The 20576-nt window shown below is 39.0% G+C and overlaps 1 protein-coding gene across 5 annotated transcripts in view; it reads left to right on the top strand.

The window, feature by feature from the left end:
- Positions 1–20576, top strand: part of CDK6 (cyclin dependent kinase 6) — a 240253-nt gene that overhangs the window by 207312 nt on the left and 12365 nt on the right. For all 5 annotated transcript variants that reach the window (XM_038556823.1, XM_038556824.1, XM_038556826.1 and 2 more), the window contains exon 6: positions 15651–15701. In XM_038556823.1, coding sequence (XP_038412751.1) covers positions 15651–15701 — 51 coding nt within the window. The remainder of the gene's footprint in view (positions 1–15650; positions 15702–20576) is intronic.

Genomic DNA, 20576 nt, shown 5'->3' with positions numbered 1-20576 from the left:
CTGGAATGAGAGTTCATTATATTTGCTACTTGATTGATGGCCTTACTTCTACTGAGAAGCTGATTTTACTTCTCAGCTGTTCTAACTGCTTCATCCACATAGTTTATTATTTTTGTAGCATGTCTGCAGTATAGAGTGGGGCAGAAAAAAAGCCATGATACCTGTCCTTTAACAGATGAGCCGAGGTGAAGTGGCCTGCCTGCCTGCACTCAGCAATTAGTTAATCAGTTACAGAGCCAGCATTAAGAGATGGGGCTTCTGCCTCCTGGTTTATTCTCCTTTCCATTACACGTGGCTAAGTGCTTCTATCTTATTCTAAAGAAGTCTCTACGGGGAACCTACCCTGTTCTAGAAATAGCATTGTTACTGGACAGGCCAATCTGCCAGGATGACCATTTTCAAGTGTTCTAGGGAGCTAGAATTTAATAAGTTGGGGTTTTTTTTCCCCCAAGAGGAAGTAGCAGTGAATCCTATACCAAAAATAACGCCTTCACTGCTAATTCTGCTTAGTAGGTGGTTTCCCAGGGATGATCCAATGCAGTGAGTCATCATTCTGATTGCTTATTAGCACATTATCTCTCTTTTCTACTAACCCCCAGTGCTTTTGGTTACATGTTTTTTAACCTTTAAAGCCTTTCTGAGCGGTTTACAGTCTTCATACTAGGAATATAAACCACCCCCCCAACATGTCCCTCTTTTCTTTCTTCTTTCACTCTTCAAATCTAAAATAATCCATGACTCAAGAGAACAGTCAGGATTATGACCTCAGACAACAGAGTGGCAGTTTCTCCAGAGTTGGCTTCTCTAGTTGGTAGCATTTCATTCCCAGTAAAAATAAAAAATGTAGACTAATGTAAACAAATGTGTGGGACCTATATCAAGAAAACTATAAATTTGATTGAGAGATATAAAATACCTGCATAGATGTGGAGAATAGTTAAATGTTAGAAAGAGAATATATTTTCCTGAATGAGAAGATTGAATATTGAGAAGATACAAGATCTCACCCAATTAACTCATGGGTTTATGCAACTTCAATCAGAATCCCAGTGGGATTTTCTAAAATGCATTTGAAGAGTTACATTGGTTAAAATAGCAAAGGATTTTTTTTTTTAGTTATGAAGGAAAGCTTTCCACTCCAAAACACTAAAATGCATTCTGCAGCTACAATAACAAAAACAATCTAGGGGTGCCTAGGTGGCTCAGTCGGTTAAGAGTCTGCCTTCAGCTCAGGTCCTGATGCCAGGATCCTGGGATTGAGTCCCACATCAGGCTCCCTGCTCAGGGAGCCCACTGCCCTCCCCCCCCTACTCATTCTCTCTCTCTCGCTCTCTCTCACTCTCACTCTCTCACTCTCAATCTCTCACTCTCAAATAAATAAAATCTAAAAAAAAAAAAAAAAAAAAAAAAAAATCTAGTACCAGCAGAAGTGATAGACATTTATGGAACAGAATACAGAATCTGGAAAAAGACCCCAACTTACATGATTTGCAGGACAGAATGATTTATTTAACAAATAAGTTAGGGTAACTGGTCAACTTGTTAAAGGTGGGGAAGAATGGTAATCTGATTAGTGTCTGTCTGTTCCTTATCAAGGAACAAATTAACAAGTAGTTTAAAGAGTTAAGTATTAAAAATGAAACCATAAAAGGATGAAGAAACTATAGGAAATATTTCTGACCCTAGAATGGAATAGACTTTCAAAGCATTAAAAAGTCACAAAGAGCAAGCACATGGGTGGCACAGTCAAGCGCCCTACTCTTGGTTTTGGCTCAGGTCATGATCTCAGGGTCCTGAGCACGGAGCCTGCTTAAGGCTTTTTCTCCCTCTCCCTGAGCCCCTCTCCCACCTCAAATAAATAAAATAAATCTTTCTTTTTAAGTCACAAAGAAAAAATACTGATATACTTTATAAAAATTGAAAACTTCATCAAAAAATGCAAATACTTCAAAGTTAAAAAGGATATGCTAATCTTGGAGAAAATGTTAGCAATGAATATAACAAAGGCATAATTTCCTTAATGAATAAAGAGCTCTTAAAATTTGTTGGGAAACCAGTAGCATACTTCAGGGTAGCTATACCACTTTCCTATCACATTATGCCCAGGTCACAGTGCTAAATAGGTTTTATAAACAGAATACAGTTCCAATAACCCAAGAGAAATGTATATCTTACTTTTCATTCACATATTCTTTGTTCAAAGACAGTTTAAGGAAACTACACATTATGCTATAAATACTTGAGGACAGTTTGTCCACACTGACACTTCCATTTCCTAAAATGAAACCCTCACTGGCCCACAGGGAGAAAACAGGCTGGCTTTGTTAACCAGCTTTATTTCAACAAGCACATCCATATGGTAAGAACTTCCTCTGATGAGTCACCCACAGTTGTCAAACACCAACTTTCCTTTGTTTGACCTGTGCAGAAATAAAGTCTGTGGAAGCACAACGCAGGAGTCTGAATCATTTAATTGTGTTTTTTTTTCATATCTAAGTTTGCATCCGTCACAAACCCAGTATGTCCACCCTAAAAAATTGCATTCTTCAAATATCACTGAAAAAATCCCATTCAAATGGGTCTGTTCTGTCTAGATAGTCTGTGAAATTTCTAAGGAATGTTGTGGGCTTTGCTTCCTGTGCTAAATTGTTGAGTTATCACACATTATTGGATTCTACCCAAAATGTGCTGGATAGGAATATTATATTCATACAGGATACCAGTTGTCTGTACCATTCAGAAAGGAAAAAAAAAATTACCACTCCTTGTCATAAAATAAAACTCCGTCTAAAAGGGTAGATAGAAATGTGTGTGCAAATAATTTTTTTAAATATGTCCTTGATTCTTGTCATCATAGAGGCTTGAGTGGTATTTAGTCACAGCTTTGTTATGACTGCTAGGCACTTTCTTGTCTCTTCAGGTTCAAAACAAGGACTATAGAGCCCAAATTCAGATCCTGCTCTAGGGTATGGTGCCATCTTATTTGGTTGAAAAGGAGGAGATCTTTAGAGATGCTATCTTACCCATTTGTATATAAAAAGAGAAAAGAATTGAGGTGATGCTTTGTGATTTTTTTTTAAGTACTCATCATTAAAAATATTAAAAATATGTGATCATCAGGGTCCTGGGATCCAGCTTCTAGTGGGGAAAATCTCTGCTCAGCAGGGAGTCTGCTCAAGGATTCTCCCTCTCCCTCTGCTCCTCCACCTGCTCATACACTCTCTCTAAAATGAATAAATAAATCTTAGAAAAGAAAAAAGCCAATCTCAAAAGGTTACATTCTGCAGGATTCCATTTATATAACATTCTTGAAAATGACAAAATTATAGATACAGAACAGATTAGTGGTTGCCAGAGGTTAAGGAGAGGTGGGGGCAGGAGGGAAGTGAATGTGGCTCTAAAAGAACAACATGAAAGATCCTTGCCATGGCAATGCTCTGTGTCTTGACTCTTTCAAAGTTAATATCTATATCCCGTGTGTGTTATTGTATTAAAATTCTCACAAGATGTTTTCTTCGGAGAAATTGGGTAAATTTTTTTTAAATCCTGTATATATATATATATATATAAATGCAATAAATAAGCCTCTAAAAAATTAAGATGGCTCTTGGGTCAATAAAATTCTATCCTGAGAAAACAAGTGCTAACTTCTGCTGATTGATCACTGCACTGATATTTCAATATTAGTGTCACGCGTAGACAGCATCACTAACATTCCAGGGCTAATACCCTTTTGTATGCTAAGCAGGCTTCTTTTTTTTTTAAGGAAAAAATGAGAAAATCAGTCTTCTGCTATTTGGAATATTTTTAATCAAAGATTGAATCTAATTTGAGGATATTTTTGGATAATTTGTAATATTCTTTGAGGGATACTTTTGGTTCTTTTTTGAGTAAAACTACTTTAAAAAAAAAAAAAGCCACTTCAACCAATAGACACTTCTATTTGAGAAAATTTGTAGTGATTATTTAACCCCCAAATCAACATTAAGACCTTCAGCCCTGGATTATGTCATTTTGATGACAGATGGTTGATGTCAGTATTAGAGTGTTTGCAGGAGAAAGCATGTGTACATGAGCTTAGAGGTGCTCAGAATTAATATACTAAAAGACATATCCACATTAGAGCTTGTAAGACTCTCTTTGGTGAAAATGTTGTATCAAAGACAAAGCCTGGTAGATTCCTAGAATAAATGAAGAAGTGCCTTTGAAAGCCACAATTCTGTTACCATGACATATGTAATACTTGGTCTTGGAATGTGTCATTATTAGATGGGCTAACTTTTACATTTGCTAACTTTTATTCCTTGTATATATATTGCTTTGATGTCAGTTTATCAGAGAGAGAAAACTTGATTCACTTGGGTTACTTTCAGTCCATTTGGCTAGTTTGTTTTCTATATGTTTTGCTGATAATCTCCATACTCTCCTGCATACACCAGGCAGCACTTTAGAATTGTTTCTCAGGCCAGCTCGAAGCCAGTTGCTACCAATCAATTAGATTGGACAAGATGAAAATACTTCTTGTCATCTTAGATAAATAGCTCCACCTCCATCTCTTGGTGGCTGCCTTTTTAGACCATGCATTTCCCTCAGACCGTTTGACCTATAGACTGGCAATCCTCTTGCCTTAGGCAAAACGTACAGTTGACCCTGGAATGACACAAGGGTTAAGGGTGCCAAACCCTTCCCCAGCTCGGTGGAAAATGGATGCATAACTTTTGGCTCCTCAAACTTAACTACTAATAGCCTACCATTGACTGAAAACCTTATGAACATTAACACATATTTTAGATGTATTATATACTGTGTCCTTCCAATAAAGGTAGAAAATATGTTTACCATACTGTAAAAAAGAAAATCCGTGCATAAGTGAGCCCAACCTGTGTTGCTCAAGGATCAAATGTATATACCAGGTCATTTGCTGAGAGTAATAACATCTTAAATTATGGTATGGGGAGAGAGCTTACCAATAATCTAGTCCCTTATCACATAGTAGCAGTGAGTTGTTAAGAAAAAAAGAATGAAACCTGTCTGGACCACCTTCATTCTTACTGTTTTGAAAGATGCTCATCTGATTTTTCAAAACAGCCCTCAGAAATAACAATGATGATTTTTTAAAAAGATATCTCTCTCTCTCTCTCTCTCTCTCTCTCTCTCTCTAAATTCCTTTTCCTACAGCCTCTTGTTCTGGGTCTCCTGTATAGGGTGACAACCATCCATTTTGCCTGGGACAGAGAGGCTTCCTGGGATACAGGATTTTCAGTGCTAACCTAAAGCCATCGTGGGCAAACTGAGCTGCTTGATCACCGTATTCCTGGGTGCTCTACCCAAATGGCCACGTATTGAGGAGCCTGGGTACCAAGGTTCTCACTCATGGACCAACTAACTCCCTGCTACAGTTTTTCTCTCTCTCCTAGGAAGGCATAATATCAAAAAGAGCTAGGAATGGCAGACAAATGATTTTATGATGGGGCCTAATGAGCTTCCAGTTTGGTTGCGGGATATCTCTAGTTCACAGTTCTTCCTCAGAGTAAAGGTAGCTGATAAACTCTGAGCCCAGTTAATAATCAAAGCCTGACTAATTAATCTATGGCACTGATTCAGTCAGGAGCCTAGTAATCTCTGATCATTTCTCTGTATTTCCACACACCACCATCACTCTTGCCCCAAATGATTTTCCAGCATGTTATCATTAAAGTTTCTCATGCCCAACATAAAATACAGTGAATATTATAGCTAGAATTTTCATACAGGAGAAAGATTCCTGCTATGGGTTTATATGACAAACAGAAGACAGCTTTCCCCAGAGTGCTGAGCCTGAGATGTCTGGCTGTTAATGAAGCTGCTTGCCCATGAGAAGTGAGGTGATTCCAGTGAGGGTCACAGGTTCTGGTCTTGCTTCCAATTACCTGGTAATGAGTAATTCTAATATAAATGCTTCACCCTTGCAAGTTACTGCTTCATAGGTTTGACTCAGATTTCTTTTCCCTCTGCTAAAACTTTCTTTCAGATGCAGTTGTGTAGTATTTGATCTGACATCAGGGTGACAGTAAGGATGAAAATGTAATAATAAAACAAGGAACTCAGCCTTGTAGAAAGTACTTGATGTATGACCATGTCTTTCCTGCCTTAGGAACTTCTCTGAGCAGTGTGACTGGAGAGCAAGAGATAAGGAAGGCACTGTGAGAGTCATGAACATGTACTTTGGCAAGAAAACTTACCAAAAAGTATATAAAATGAGTACTTGCACCCCAAACACAGAATGAGACAAATCATGTTTGTTGCTCCCATTGGACAAGAACCTGCCCAGCTTTCTGATTTTAAAAGTCAGAAAGATACTATATTTAGTAATGTGAGGAAGGAAGTGTTACAGACTGAACGTTTGTGTCTTACCACCACCACCACCAAATTCAGATATGGAAGTCCCTTCCCCTGGTTTTGATGTTATTTGGACATCAGAACTTTGGGATTATTTAGAGATTAGATTTGGGATTACTTAGGGTTATTTAGGTCAGGAGGGTGAGGCCCCCATGGTGACATTAGTGCCCTTAGAAGAAAGACCCAAGGGAACTTGTTCTCTCTCCACCACGTGAATATGCAGCAAACAAGTGGCCGTCTGCAAACCAGGGAGAGAATCCTCACCAAACATTGACCCTGTCAGCACCTTCATCCAGGACATCCAGCCTGCTGAACTATGGGAAATAAATTTCCATTGCATAAGCCACCCAACCCATGGTATTTTGTTATGGCAGCCTGAGCCATAACTGAGACAAGAAAAGATAGCTCTGCAACAACAGAAAGGCGACTCTTTAATTGAATAAGTATTTAAGAGCAATAATTATTTCTGACAAATGATAGATAATACTTGTTGAAGTGGTTAGAAATATTTTTTTTTATCTGACTGACCACTTAGGCTTCTTGAGTCATCTGTAAAATTGACTAAGTCAGTAAGTATATTAATTTGTAAGTTTTGTAATGTTTCAGAAGTCTCAAGTGGTTTGTTGAGGTCCCATTTAATTTTAATTCTCAATTTTGAATTGAAAATTGGTGGGGTTTTCCTCTGCCTCTCTCGTGCTTGCTTGCTCTCTCTCTCAAGGAAGTTACTCATACTTAGTCCAGTAAAATATGAGCCCTCTGTGGAGAAATAAATTATTCACATCTGGTAACAAGGAAAAATTAATTCAGCTATTTATTTGTAAGGAAATGACCAGACTCAGAGTCCCCTGCTGTGGACAGAGGGCAGCACGCTCTCTAAGCTGTATTCATCTGCTCTGTCCTGTCAGCGGCACCTCCCTTCCCTGGTAGGAGATGCTTTTTCCTCTGGGTCTCTGGCTCATTCAACAGAACTACATCTCAGATTCTTCTTTTTACCTGTGTCCTTGTATTGTATTCCTTGGGCTTTAATTTTATTTTTCTCCCATGCTCTTTCCCACCAGCGCCCCTTCCTTTCTGGGCTGGTTTCCTACAAGAGCCTCCTTCATACCCACACCCCCTCTAATCCCTCACTCTCAGTTGTATTTGCTGCACTTCTTCTCAACCTTTCTCTTTCTTTGTCTTCCAAGAAGCCCATCCATGACCTGCATACCTGGGTAAAGTAAAGCAGGTCAGGGCAAAGTTCCTATTATCCTGCATGCCTCTTGCTGCTTCTCTGATGGTTTGGGTGAGATTTTAGATGTAGGAGACTTCATTGTCAACCAGCCCCTGTTTTTAAAGACCCACTATTTGCAGGATGATGTCTTCTAGTGCCACAGATTCGTTACAGCATAAACAGATACAATAATAGAAATCAAATCGGTCTGGGCTCTAAATGGACATACATCTGTTCACATATACATATCTGCACAAACACACATGCTTGCACTTGAATTATCCAGAGTGAAACCAAGGACACAAGTTTTGAGGTGGGAGGGACCGAGGTTGATGGGAAGAAGGGAGAGAAAGCCTTCTCAGTGGGAGGAACAGTAACCATTCCTGTTTATTAAATGAGTGCCAGTCATGAACAAAGCAGGGGTAAATTATGTGCCCTGGATACTAAAGCAAGTAAGGTTTGGCCCTGGCTTCAGAGAGTTTTCAGTTTGGTTGGGCAGACCAACAAGTAACTGAGTAATAGAAGTAGGTTAGCATAAGATGGGGGAATGCAGAGATGAGGTAAACAGATTCCATATATGCGGCACTATATAGCAAGTAACAGCGTTGGGGTTTTTTCCTTCTGAATGACACTCCATTGTATGGCTATATGACATTCTTTTATCCCACTGTCAGTTCATGGACATTTGGGATGTTTCCACTTCTTGGCTATTATGAATAATACTGCTGTGTGCATTCATGTACAAGTGTTTGTGTACACATACATTGCAGGTATTGTTGGGTATATACCTAGGCAGGCCTAACTATCTTTTGCATGTTTTTCATTTTTAGATTTCAGAGTGTTGTTTTATACATTATTTTTTGTTATAAAGGAATATGTTTAAAATTAAGTCAGTCAGTTATCTTCCAGTTTTCTCCCCATACTTCCGTCTCCATACCTTTCTCATTCAGCCGGGCTTTACCAATAATGCAAACTTAAAACCATGCTGTTTCTCCCAAGTTGTATTCAGTCTTTTACCAAATTCAGATCACCTTCCCTTTTATGTCTTTATGCCCTTTCCCATTTGCTTGTCCCCCTGGTTTAGGTCCTTGTCATCTCATTCATGCACTGACCTCCCCGTTGGCCTCCCTAACTGTCCCCGTCCCCTCTGAATGACTCAGTAAACCTTTGCTATATTAATCTTTCTAAAACACTGCTTCTGTTTGCTCCTCATTAGGAGTCAGACCAGCTTAACCACTTAGTGAGCAGTTTCCTTGGTTAAGTTTCTTTATTTTTCATCTATAAAATGCAGTTAATCAGACCCACCTCCCAACATTCGAGTGAAGATTAAATTATTATCTTGAGCTTTTATCTCCCACCAGTAAAATGAAATAAACTTCTTTATTTCAAGATCCTACATTTGTATCTCTTGTCTCCCACAGAGGCAAGGATCATTATGGTAGTATGTAATATGTATATTTACTTATAACTACTGTAAATTTACATTTTAATGTATTTTATATTTATATTAAAATGTGTAATATAATTTAAATATATGTATATTATATGTTAAGACCATATATTACATAATATTTACATTTAATATATATTTGGGGAAAAGGCTTATCTCCCAGCACCTATGCAGCCATGTGTGCTTAGTGGATGATCACTCAGTGTTTATGAAGCAAATCACTTAATTGATTTTCTGCTTAATCTGGTTATTTGAATAGGTGGAAATTGTATAGTGATAAGGTAACATTTTTAACTTAACAGATAACAGCTCTCTCTAGAACTGAACATGGGAGCAAGCATAAAATAGTAAGCAATATTTTTCAAAAGGTCACGTATGAACATGGACAATTCCTCTGTTCATCAAGAAAGATGGCAGTGAAAGTGTAACGGCAGGTCAAATGCAGGTTGCAGAGGTGTTCTATAGGGTGATCCATGACTTCCTCATCTTTTTAGTACAATGAAAGTATTGTAACTAAACAAAACCTTTCATCTTCCCTTATGCATGAATCATTTCCTTTCTATAACAGACATATCAGCATACACGTCTCATCTGCTAGAAAACATACTCTACTTCTAAATGTTTTCCACTGTTTATTGAGGTTATGAATGATATTTATATATTCTTTTAGTGTGTTTAAAAAGGCATGTAATCTGAAACTTGGTACCCTTTGTAATTTGACCCGAGAAAATTCACTTCATGCTTAAAAGACGTGGTGAGTGTTGCTAAAACTATGTACAGAGGAAGAAATGATATTGCCGATCCAAAATTAATCAAAGCTTATTGGAAATGTTGACATTCATTCTTTTCCTGATGATAAATGTGTAAGAGTTCTAACAGGTGTAGGGAATAGTGACCCGAGAAGAAGAACTATTAGCCATTAATATGATTTGGGCATCTACCATGTGGTGACAAGTATCCCCTTCCTTTCTTGTTCACTGCATGAAATATTTTATCATTTGTGTACAATAATGGCCACGAACAACAGAGGTATCTACCATGTATGAGTATGAGAAAGTATGTATGTGTTTAGTTGCCACTTAGTGTAGCTCTACTATAAACTGGACGTTTTACAGATAAAGCAAATAAGATTTAGAGAGACTAAGTGACTTTCCTAAGGTCATTCAGAAAGAAATAAGCCAGGTAGGGAGTCACCCAGAACAGTTCATATGCCCCTTCCCCAGTCAAAAAATATCCAGAAAAAATCAACATGTTGGACAGGGTTTGTGTGCATTAAGGCTGAAACTCTCACAAATTCAAAAAAGCTTTGGGAAAAATCCTTGCTAATGAAAACCCCAAGAACCATACTTAATTTGGCATGAGAGTGCCCACAGTCATTTTAGAAGAAAATTGACTTTGCTACGGTTTGAAATGAATGCAATTTGTTGTTTTATTTACAATAATCTCCTGTTAGTTAAAAAATGCTTATATGTATAAATTAAAATTTATTGTTTGCAGAAAGTTATCTTATCAGCATTAACTATTATCAAGTATAATAGTGAAGGACGATATTTGAAGAAAATACTTGGAAATAACCTAAATTTCTCTTCCGTAAAAACATAGCAATGTTCAGTTTCAGATATTTTCCCCCTAGATATTATTTGTCAAATAAATTGGATTCAAAGGGTAGAATGGCATAGTCTTCCAGTAGGGTCCTCTGTAGTTAATGTGGTAATTTAAATAGAAAAGAGGTTGGGGCCATGAGAAACTGAGAGAGAGGTTAATGCAAATGGGTGTAATAGTCTCAAGAAGCAAGCATGGAGAAAATCTTCTGAGGAAGAAGGAAGGTCATAGGCTAGGTAAAGAGAAAAGAAAAGTATAAAATTAGGAATGGATCCATGAAATGTAGATTCAGCAAAGGCCTTTAGTAGATAATGTTTGTACACCATTTACCCAAACACTTGGTTTAAACTACTGAAAAGTCATCTGAAGTAATTAATTATAGTTTTTGATAGAGTAAACTGCATAAAAGTTACTCACCTTAAGTAATGACCCATATAATAAAGGAACTTTTTAGTATATCAATCCAGTAAAACAATTGCAGTTTTTATGTGGGGATGTTCTTGCTGGTTAACCCCCCAAAAAATGCGTATATAAAGAAGAAATGTTTTGAAAAATATAAAACTAGGCTTCAGATGTACTGCTTTCAGTAGAATATCTCTTTTGTTAATTTTACTTTTAAGTAATTAGTTTTAAAAAATTAGTAAGTATGTCACCTGGAAGGCTTTGAAGATAGCTTAGTGGATCCCCTCCCTGCAATAACTCAAAAAAATGCATGCCTTTTTAATTTTTATGAACCTCTAAAATATAAAAATATAAAACCTTTGTAATATATATTCCCTTTTTGTCTTCAGTCTTTACGACAGGCCCATATAAATACACCCTAGGATTTCCAGGAGAGGTAGATGTTTAGGTAATAGGAAGAAACGGAGTTCGGAGTTATTTTGGACTTCCTCACATTGTAGCTGTCTGGCCATCTCTAGCCCAGTCTCAGTGTCTCAGTCTTTCTGGGTATTCTCCCCCATGTTGGTCCTTCCACCCTTTACTTCCTTCCAGCTCAGCCTTGTGTCATGGTTATAAAGAAGCAGCCAAGTTTGACTCATGTATGTGTGTGTTTTAGCTGAATCATTGCTACAATTATAAAATTATTCAAGCCAGTAGAATTAAACTCTCCCTCACCACCAAACCAAAGAATGTAGCCAAAAATGTCCATAATTGTCCGCCTAAAATATGGCATAAATTATATGAATTAAAGGATATTTAACTCAGCTCATCTGAGGGAGGAAGAAATATTCAGAACAGCCTCAGTGAAAATACAATCCTCAGTACATGATGCACACAGGTCAGAGACCTGACAGCCAAGACTTTTGACCATGGAGCCTTATTCATAGACAGATTGTATCATATAACTGAACAATTTTATTCTTACATTTCTGTATTATATCATAGCACCCCAAAAATTCATCATGATGAAAACTTTCATCTTGCCTCTAAATCCACTGTAACTCTCCATGCTTCTAATGAACGTAGCATCTTCTATCACAAAACCAGCTCCTACAAACTTGAGAATGGTCAGCACAAAACTGAATGGATGGTCCTAAGAATTTGTTCACATTCATGACCTGCCTTTTGGTCAACTAGGAGTATCATTTGCAATTAGGCCTGTTACCCCCTTTCATGTGATTCATTTCCATTATCTTGTAACTGATTATGTTTTTACATCACAGAGATCTATTTCATAGGAGTTCATTGCATGCAGTCAGGACTTAGTGGTTCTATATAATTTATGCCAATCCATATCTGTCATAAAGCCAAATTAATAGACCTCATAGTCACATGCCAGGTCTTCTTATGGGCAAATGTCATTCTGACATTCTATACACTGAATTGTTGCTTCCAAGTTGCTAGTATTCCCCATAGCAGGTCACAGAGAAGTGGTTATGAATCAGACCTTTCTGCTTCTTAAACTCATTAAAGCAGGCCAATTTACTGGGCTAATTCTAAGTCAAGGATGTAAGGGTCATTTCATTCTGTGAGCCAAGTCCCGCCAATAGAGGTAAGACTAGGTTCTGGCAGTATGGTAGACTGCATGATTTAAAAGCCCTCTGCTACAACATGCAGCAAACATAAGATAAAATATCCAAGCCCTTGCTTAAATGCACTGTGGAACTAGCAAAAAAAAAAAAAAGTTACAATATTGCCAAGGGAGAAAAACAAAAAGGTAGCTGAAAACCAAACCAGTGAGGGGTGTGAGCTGCTGCTGCAGCTGAGCCTCCTCAGGCCCTGGTATCAGTGTCCACCTCAGGAGAGAGAGATGGTCTCCTGCTTTTGCCTGGGAACAACATCCACTCAAGTCAATCCGCTTTATCTGTTTCCCAGTGGCCATGGCCAGTTGATTTTAAACTGCTCCATGATCCTCAGATAATTTCACTGTGGATACCAGTCTTCTTCATGAAGGGTGAGGGGCTTGGCATATTTACAAAGCTGCTTAACCAGCTCATCAGATTAAACATGATCCCTCTGTTCCCTCTGTGCTTGCTGACCTGACATGCCCATCACTCGAGCCATCTGAGATACCTGCTAAACAAAGATGGGTGATTTGCGTCTGTCCAAACCTCAGAATGCTTAATATACTTCGTTATATAATTTCATGCTTTTAACATTAAGGAAAAATGAGTTTGAAAAGAAAGAGCACTGTTTTCTGTGCAACCCAAGTTCTGTACTTTGGAAAGGAAAAAAAAAATGGTGTATCAATTAAGATGTGACCAAAACAGTTATAAAAAATTGCACTGGGGGAGGAGTGTAAAAATCTAGAAGGGCCTAACACTGTATATCAACAATACTGGAATTAAAATTTAAAACTTCATGGGGGATCCCTGGGTGGCTCAGTGGTTTGGCGCCTGCCTTCGGCCCAGGACATGATCCTGGAGCCCCGGGATCGAATTCCGCATCAGGCTCCCTGCATGGACCCGCTTTTTCCTCTGCCTGTGTCTCTGCCTCTCTCTCTCTTTCTCTGTGTCTCACATGAATAAATAAAAAATCTTTTAAAAATAAAAATAAAATAAAATAAAAAATGATAAAACTTCATTAAGGGACACCTAGCTGGTTCAGTCAGTAGAGTGTACGACTCTTGATCTGGTTCAAGCCCCATGTTGGATATAAAGATTCCTTAAAAATAAAATCTTTAAACAAAAACAATTAAAAAAATGTAGAAGAGCCATCAGACAATAAGTTTATGAAAAGAATAGAGAACTTCAGTCAGTCTGGTGAATTGCTTTGTTCTTTGTTAAAGCAGGGCAAGAATTTAAAGACACCTTGGACATATGCAAAGCAGTCTTAAGTACAGAATCCCATAGGCACCTGCTTGTGAAAACACGGGTTCTCTATAAAGGGCTCTTCACACTGTCTCTGTGCCATTTCACCCTAGAGGCTCAGCTGTAGGGACCATCTATGAATGTAGAGAACATTAGTAACCAAAAAAAAAAAAGTATTACAATTTAGTAATGAAGCAGATAGGCTTTGGAGCAAGACAGACCTTGTTTGAATTTTAAGTCTGCATTTTGTTATTTGTCCTTAAGTAAGTCATGAAACATCTCCAATCCTATTTGCTCATGAGAAAATAGTAATAATAATACTACCTTGCACCTGAAATTTTTGTGAGAATTAAATGAGATAATGTTTGGGGAGCACATGGCATTATGTCACATTCAACATTAGGGTTCTAGGGGATCCCTGGGTGGCGCAGCGGTTTGGCGCCTGCCTTTGGCCCAGGGCGCGATCCTGGAGACCCGGGATCGAATCCCACGTCGGGCTCCCGGTGCATGGAGCCTGCTTCTCTCTCTGCCTGTGTCTCTGCCTCTCTCTCTCTCTCTCTTTCTCTCTCTCTCTCTCTCTCTGTGACTATCATAAATAAAAAAAAAAAATTAAAAAAAAAATTTATTGAGGGCAGCCTCGGTGGCTCAGCGGTTTAGCGCCGCCTGCAGCTCAGGGCGTGATCCTGGGGACTCGGGATCGAGTCCCACGTCGGGCTCCCTGCATGGAGCCTGCTTCTCCCTCTGCCTGTGTCTCTGCCTCTCTCTCTCTCTCTCTCTCTGTGACTATCATAAATAAATAAAAATTAAAATATATATATAAAAAAAAAAAAAACATTAGGGTTCTAGAAATAATAGCTGTTAGGATTCCATTTTTGGCTTTTCTAAAATAGATGCATAATATTTATAACTGATATATAACATTATAAAAATATCCCTGGTAATAGGCTATAAATATTTTCTAAGGCACATTATTGTTGAAAAATATGGTTGCCAGTCATTGATTAAGGGGTTAGGAAACATACACATGTGTGCCATAGGAATATATTAAATATTTATTGACCGAGCACCTGTTCAGGTAAATCACTATGACAAAAATCAGGAGCAAACTGGAGAAGTTCTTGCCCTTGAGGAGTATTGATCCACTTGGGAAAATGCCAACAATGTCACCAAGTGAGCTCATTTAATTGCCAGTTAAATGCTCAGTGTAGACACTGAGAGGCTGTGTGTTCATAATCAACTCGGAAGCCCATAATGATGGCTAATATTGTAAGAAGGGAAAGTGATAAAATCAGAAAAATAGATCCAGAGGTATACCACAGCAGCATCAGGACCCATGGGAAGACGGAGAGCCCACAGGAAGTCCTGTGATAGCAGAGAGATGAGGGAGAGGTGCTCAGAGAAGAATCTGACCAAGAACAGTTTCAAAGAAGCCCACGCACCCCTCAGTTCAGACAAGGGCAGTGATGGATTCCACCCTATCACAAAGTTAGGTAGAACTTTGAAACTAGGGCCTGTATATGCAGTGAGCGTGAATAGGATACCCAGAATGATGATAGGACACGAGAGCCAGGTACCAGCAGATACCTAGGAGGGATCCTTCCCGTGAAGTCAAATGCAAGGAAAATTTTCATTGACCAGAGGAAAGATGTCTCACCCTTCAAGAATGTTTTGCTTCCTGTAAACAATGGTAATGACCAATATGATTGAAATGTAACCTGAGAATATTCCCTGTTTAATATGTATCTTTTTATTCTTGTAGGCCTCTTTTTCGTGGAAGTTCAGATGTCGATCAACTTGGAAAAATCTTGGAGTAAGTAGTAATTGTAATTTCACGTTGGCATTCATAGCATTAAAACATTTGCAGTGCCTTTCCTCTGACATTCATATAAAATGTTTATTTCTTGTCTTTCCTCCCCCAAGCTGCTGCCTCAGTGTTATTATTATCTGTATGGTGAGTGGGGCCATGGCAGACCTGCTGTTTTATGCAGAGCCCATCATGGCGTGTGGCGTAACCAGTCTGCTCTGGAAGCTTGTGTGTTGCTCATGTGGCTTTTTCCGCTGATCCTCCTTCTCCACTTGGCTGAGCTCCAGTTCTGTAATTCAGATGTGTTGTCTGCTTGGGGCCATTTCATATGCATCCACCATCAGAGGTGGGGCGTTTGGTTGCCTGGTAACCCATCCTTGCCCACTGGGCTTCCTGTTCCCATTGACTATCCCCATTGAGTCATCTAGATTGGTTTCGCATTGTTTTGTTTTCGATGGTATGCTACACTACTCATTTTTCTTTGGAGCACTAGAAGTAAGAAATGAGAATCCTAGCTTCTCATTGTATGTCTGTTGCTACATAACTTTGCAATCTTGAGAAAGTCCTTTAAAACGCCCGTAAAGTACTTACACGGTGCCTGAATGCTTTAAGAATGGCAGCTATGAAAAAAAAAAAAGAATGGCAGCTATGATTATAATTCATCATTAATCACTTAACCTTTTTGTTCCTTAACTTCTCCTGAGTCATGAAGCTTTAGACGTAAATTGTAAGATCTCCTTTCTTGCGCTCAAATTCTTTGGTTCTAATTGTCTGTCACTTATCTTGTTGATAATTTGCAGAGTTACATTCATACCTACATGTTTGTGCCTGTGGGCATATATATGCTTTCATGTTTCTAGAATGTTGAGACGGGGCTTTTCCTCTCACAGAGCATAAAGAATGGCATCCTCTTGGGATACATGATGCATTTGCCAAGCCCCATCAGAATTGGAGTGAAGTAAGAAAAAAGTGAGAGTTCTAGAACCAAAAAATAGCCCTCATCATTGGTCTGTAACATTTTATAAAAATCCCAGTGATTTTTATGTTATTTTCAGTCCGTCAAACTGGTGAAAACTACCCCTAAAGAAAATAATTAATATATTGATACTATCTACTCAAGCATGACTACTGAAGACGGTTGGAATAAACCCGGAACCTGAATTTGTTCTTTTAGTGACTGGAAAGCTGTCTACTAAACTTGTTAGTACCACCATGGAATAAGAACCCCATGGCTTCAAGGCCTGAAAAATATTTGCTGGTTTTATTGTGTGGGGCCTTCCCTGGTCCAGGGCAGCTGCTGAGACTGCCACTCCTCCTCCTCTTCTTCCTCCTCCCCCTCCTCCCCCTTCTCCAGAAGATGGACAGATTCAGGACAAAACTCCTGTTTTCTTGCTCCTAGGTGTCAGCTTCTTTGCTCATACAATGATGAACCCCCATCTGTTCTTCCCCGTTACTGTTGAATATAATCTGTGTGCAGTGAAAACCTTGTTGAAGCAGTAACTGGGACAGTCAGACATACCAGTGACTATGTTAGAAGGAATAGTGATCTTGGCTGAAGACAGCTTGCCAGCCCTTGAAACCCATCACCACCTTTTCCCTGTTGATGTCACCTGGGCACTCTGTCCACCCAGGATCTGCAAACTTGTTAACGTTGTTAGTGCCTCTCAGTATCTGAAGCCAGTGAGATGGACCCAAAAGAACCTCTGGCAAACATGTTTGACTTGCTTCCAAGGGAAAACCAGTTGCACTTTTGGCAAAGGCCTGATACCCCAGGTTGCCAGCACAAAAGAAGCCCTAAAGTTCTATATGTTTTATGCCTTGAGAATTTTTATGCCTTTAGAATTCACTTCTTGGTTTCTGGCGTTGTTACACTGAAATTATGTTCTGTTTACTTTGCATTTGTTACTTTGGCACAAAGAAAAGGGCCAATGCTGCACCCTAGTGTCATTTCTGAAGTACTTGAAAAATGATTTCTGTCCCTACTGCCATTTATAGATTTTGTGCCATCAGTCTATTTTGTACCATCAGTCTATTTTGTGCCATCAGTCTTTACAAGTGTCAACTTTTAAGGCTTATATTCAGCTGTCCAAATACTGAAACTTGATGTAAGCACTTTTTAATGGACCTATCAGAGTTTCACAAGACTCATATATGGGCCATAAAAGTTCATACTGGATATTAAAGTGAAATTTGGGGGGGGGGGGGTTGGGGGGGGTTTAGGAAAGCCATATTCACATTCTCTTATGGGGAGAAATGTTTCTGTATTTAGAAAGATTTATACTTTCAAAGAACAGCAAGTACTTTGAAAGTGAAACTGAATGCATTTAGCTCGTGACATTTTAGAGCATTTTTCAAAACAGAGTCATAGTTAAATGGAAACAAAATATTGGATTTGGAATAAAGGAGAGCTGGGTTCGCTCTCACTCTGTGGCTGAACTCATTGTGTGACTTTGGCAGTTGATTTCACTCCTCATCCCTTCTTTCTACGCCTATAAAAAAGGAAATAACAACTGACCTACACATCTCATGAGATCATTATGGAATCAGAGGAGGTGATAGATTTTAAAATACTTTTGAAAGTTATTTATATAGGTAGCTACTTACACATATATGTATAATTATACACCACACATACATATACACACAGATACTCTTTTTTGCTTTTTTGCTACCCATATCACCAGATTTATTTCAATATAAATATATTCAAAGAAAGATTTTTTTAAAGATTTGAAATTATTACTAAGTGTTTTTATAATTGATTTCTAGATGACTAGCGATGATATGCAAAAAAATGATATAAAAGTGGCTAAGAAGCTAAAAATGAAGGAAATTATTAAAGTTCTTTCATAAGCATTCTCTTTTTCTTCTTCTGCCTATCCCATTCTTTCCAAGCATACACATTTATGTCTTTTAATAATTAATAGTGGTATTTTTTTTCTTTTTATTCTTATTCTAGATCTCACTTTATTAAGCAAATTTGTATATTGCCCAAGTTGTCATTTCCTCTCACTTGTTCTGGTAAATATGCCCATGAATCTGCCTTTCTTTGCCTCAACAACATGGCTCTCCTAGCACGTCCAACAGATGTAGGATTTCAGTGTCTTTCCCCAGACACCCATTGACAGGCGCAATTATGATCCAGGTGTCTGTTCTTCCCAGGGGAAGTGTGGGACCTGGGCTCTGTTGAGGGAAGCGAAGGGGGAACAAAGCCTTACAGAGAACCTGTGACATTCCTCACCACATCTTCTGACACCTGGAAATCCATTCATGAGAACACATTTTCTCAACCTTTGTCCCAATGAGTGCAGGCCAAGGAGAAGACCCTAATGCAGGCTGGCACCATTTCTAACTGTAATTGAAATATTTGGGGGGGATCCCTGGGTGGCTCAGCAGTTTCGCACCTGCCTTCAGCCCAGGGCGTGGACCCTGCTTCTCCCTCTGCCTGTGTCTCTGCCTCTGCCTCTCTCTCTCTCTGTCTCTGTCTCTCATGAATAAAAAATTAAAGTCTTTAAAAAAAGAATTTTGGTCAGGGGCCACCTGGCTGGCTCAGTTGGTAGAACATATGACTTGTTCTCAGGGTTGTAAGTTCGAGCCCCACATTGGGTGTAGGATGACTTCAAAATAAAATCTTAAAAAGAAAAAAAAGTCTAGTCAATTTAAATAGCCATTATATTCTGTCCACTAAATTATAACATTTTAGTTTGGAGTTAATCAGAGTCTATAAGTGAGATACAAGTTCTTGCATCCTCTGATTTCCCCTGTTCAAACCTATTTACTATCTATACATAAACTTTTTTTTAAGATTTTATTTATTTATGCATGAGAGACACAGAGAGAGGCAGAGACATAGGCAGAGGGAGAAGAAAGCTCCCTGTGAGGAGCCCAGTATGGGACTCAATCCCAGGATCCAGGATTGTGACCTGAGCTGAAGGCAGATGCTCAACCACTGAGCCACCCAGGCATCCCTCTATAAACTTTAAATAGTATTTCCATAGTGTAGGGACACCTGGGTGATTTGGTCCATTGAGCAGTCCACTCTTGGTTTCCAATAGGTCATGATCTCAGGGTCATGGGCTTGCCCCCTGCCCCCTACCATCAGGCTCCATCCTGAGTACAGAGTCTGCTTATCTCTCCTCCAACCCCAACCTCTGTGCAAGTGAGCCCTAGAAGAAGAAAGAAGAAAGAAGAAGAAAGAAGAAAGAAGAAGAAGAAGAAAGAAAGAAAGAAAGAAAGAAAGAAAGAAAGAGGGGAGAAAAGCAGAAAAGAAAGACAGAGGAGGAGGAGGAGGGACGGAGGGTAGGAGGGATAGGAAAGGAAGGAAGGAAGGAAGGAAGGAAGGAAGGAAGGAAGGAAGGAAGGAAAGAAAGAAAGAAAGAAAGAAAAAAAGAAGAAGAAGAAAGAAAGAAAGAAAGAAAGAAAGAAAGAAAGAAAGAAAGAAAGAAAGAAAGAAAGAAAGAAAAGAAGAAGGAAGGAAGGGAAGAGAAAGAAGAAGAAAGAAAGAAGAGAGAGAGAGAGAGGAGAGAGAAGAGAGAGAGGAGAGAAGAAGAGAGAGAGAGCAGAGAGAGGAAGAAGAGAGAGTAAAGAGAAAGAAAGAGGGAGAAAGAGAGAAGAGAGAGAAGAGAGAGAGAGAGAGAAAGAGAAAGAAAGAAAGAAAGAAAGAAAGAAACCCTCCCTCTCCCCTCACAATCAATCCCCCTGCCCCTCCCCTCCCCCCCCCCCCCATCCCCCTCAAAGAAAAAAAAGAAAGAAAAGAAGAGGTGATCCCGGGTGGCGCAGCGGTTTGGCGCCTGCCTTTGGCCCAGGGCGCGATCCTGGAGACCCGGGATCGAATCCCACATCGGGCTCCCGGTGCATGGAGCCTGCTTCTCCCTCTGCCTG

The sequence above is a fragment of the Canis lupus genome, chromosome 14 (genome assembly GCF_011100685.1).
Source record: "Canis lupus familiaris isolate Mischka breed German Shepherd chromosome 14, alternate assembly UU_Cfam_GSD_1.0, whole genome shotgun sequence".
NCBI lineage: Eukaryota > Metazoa > Chordata > Mammalia > Carnivora > Canidae > Canis > Canis lupus.
Note: the sequence above shows the minus strand (reverse complement) of the source record. Positions and strands in the feature narration are given on the sequence as shown.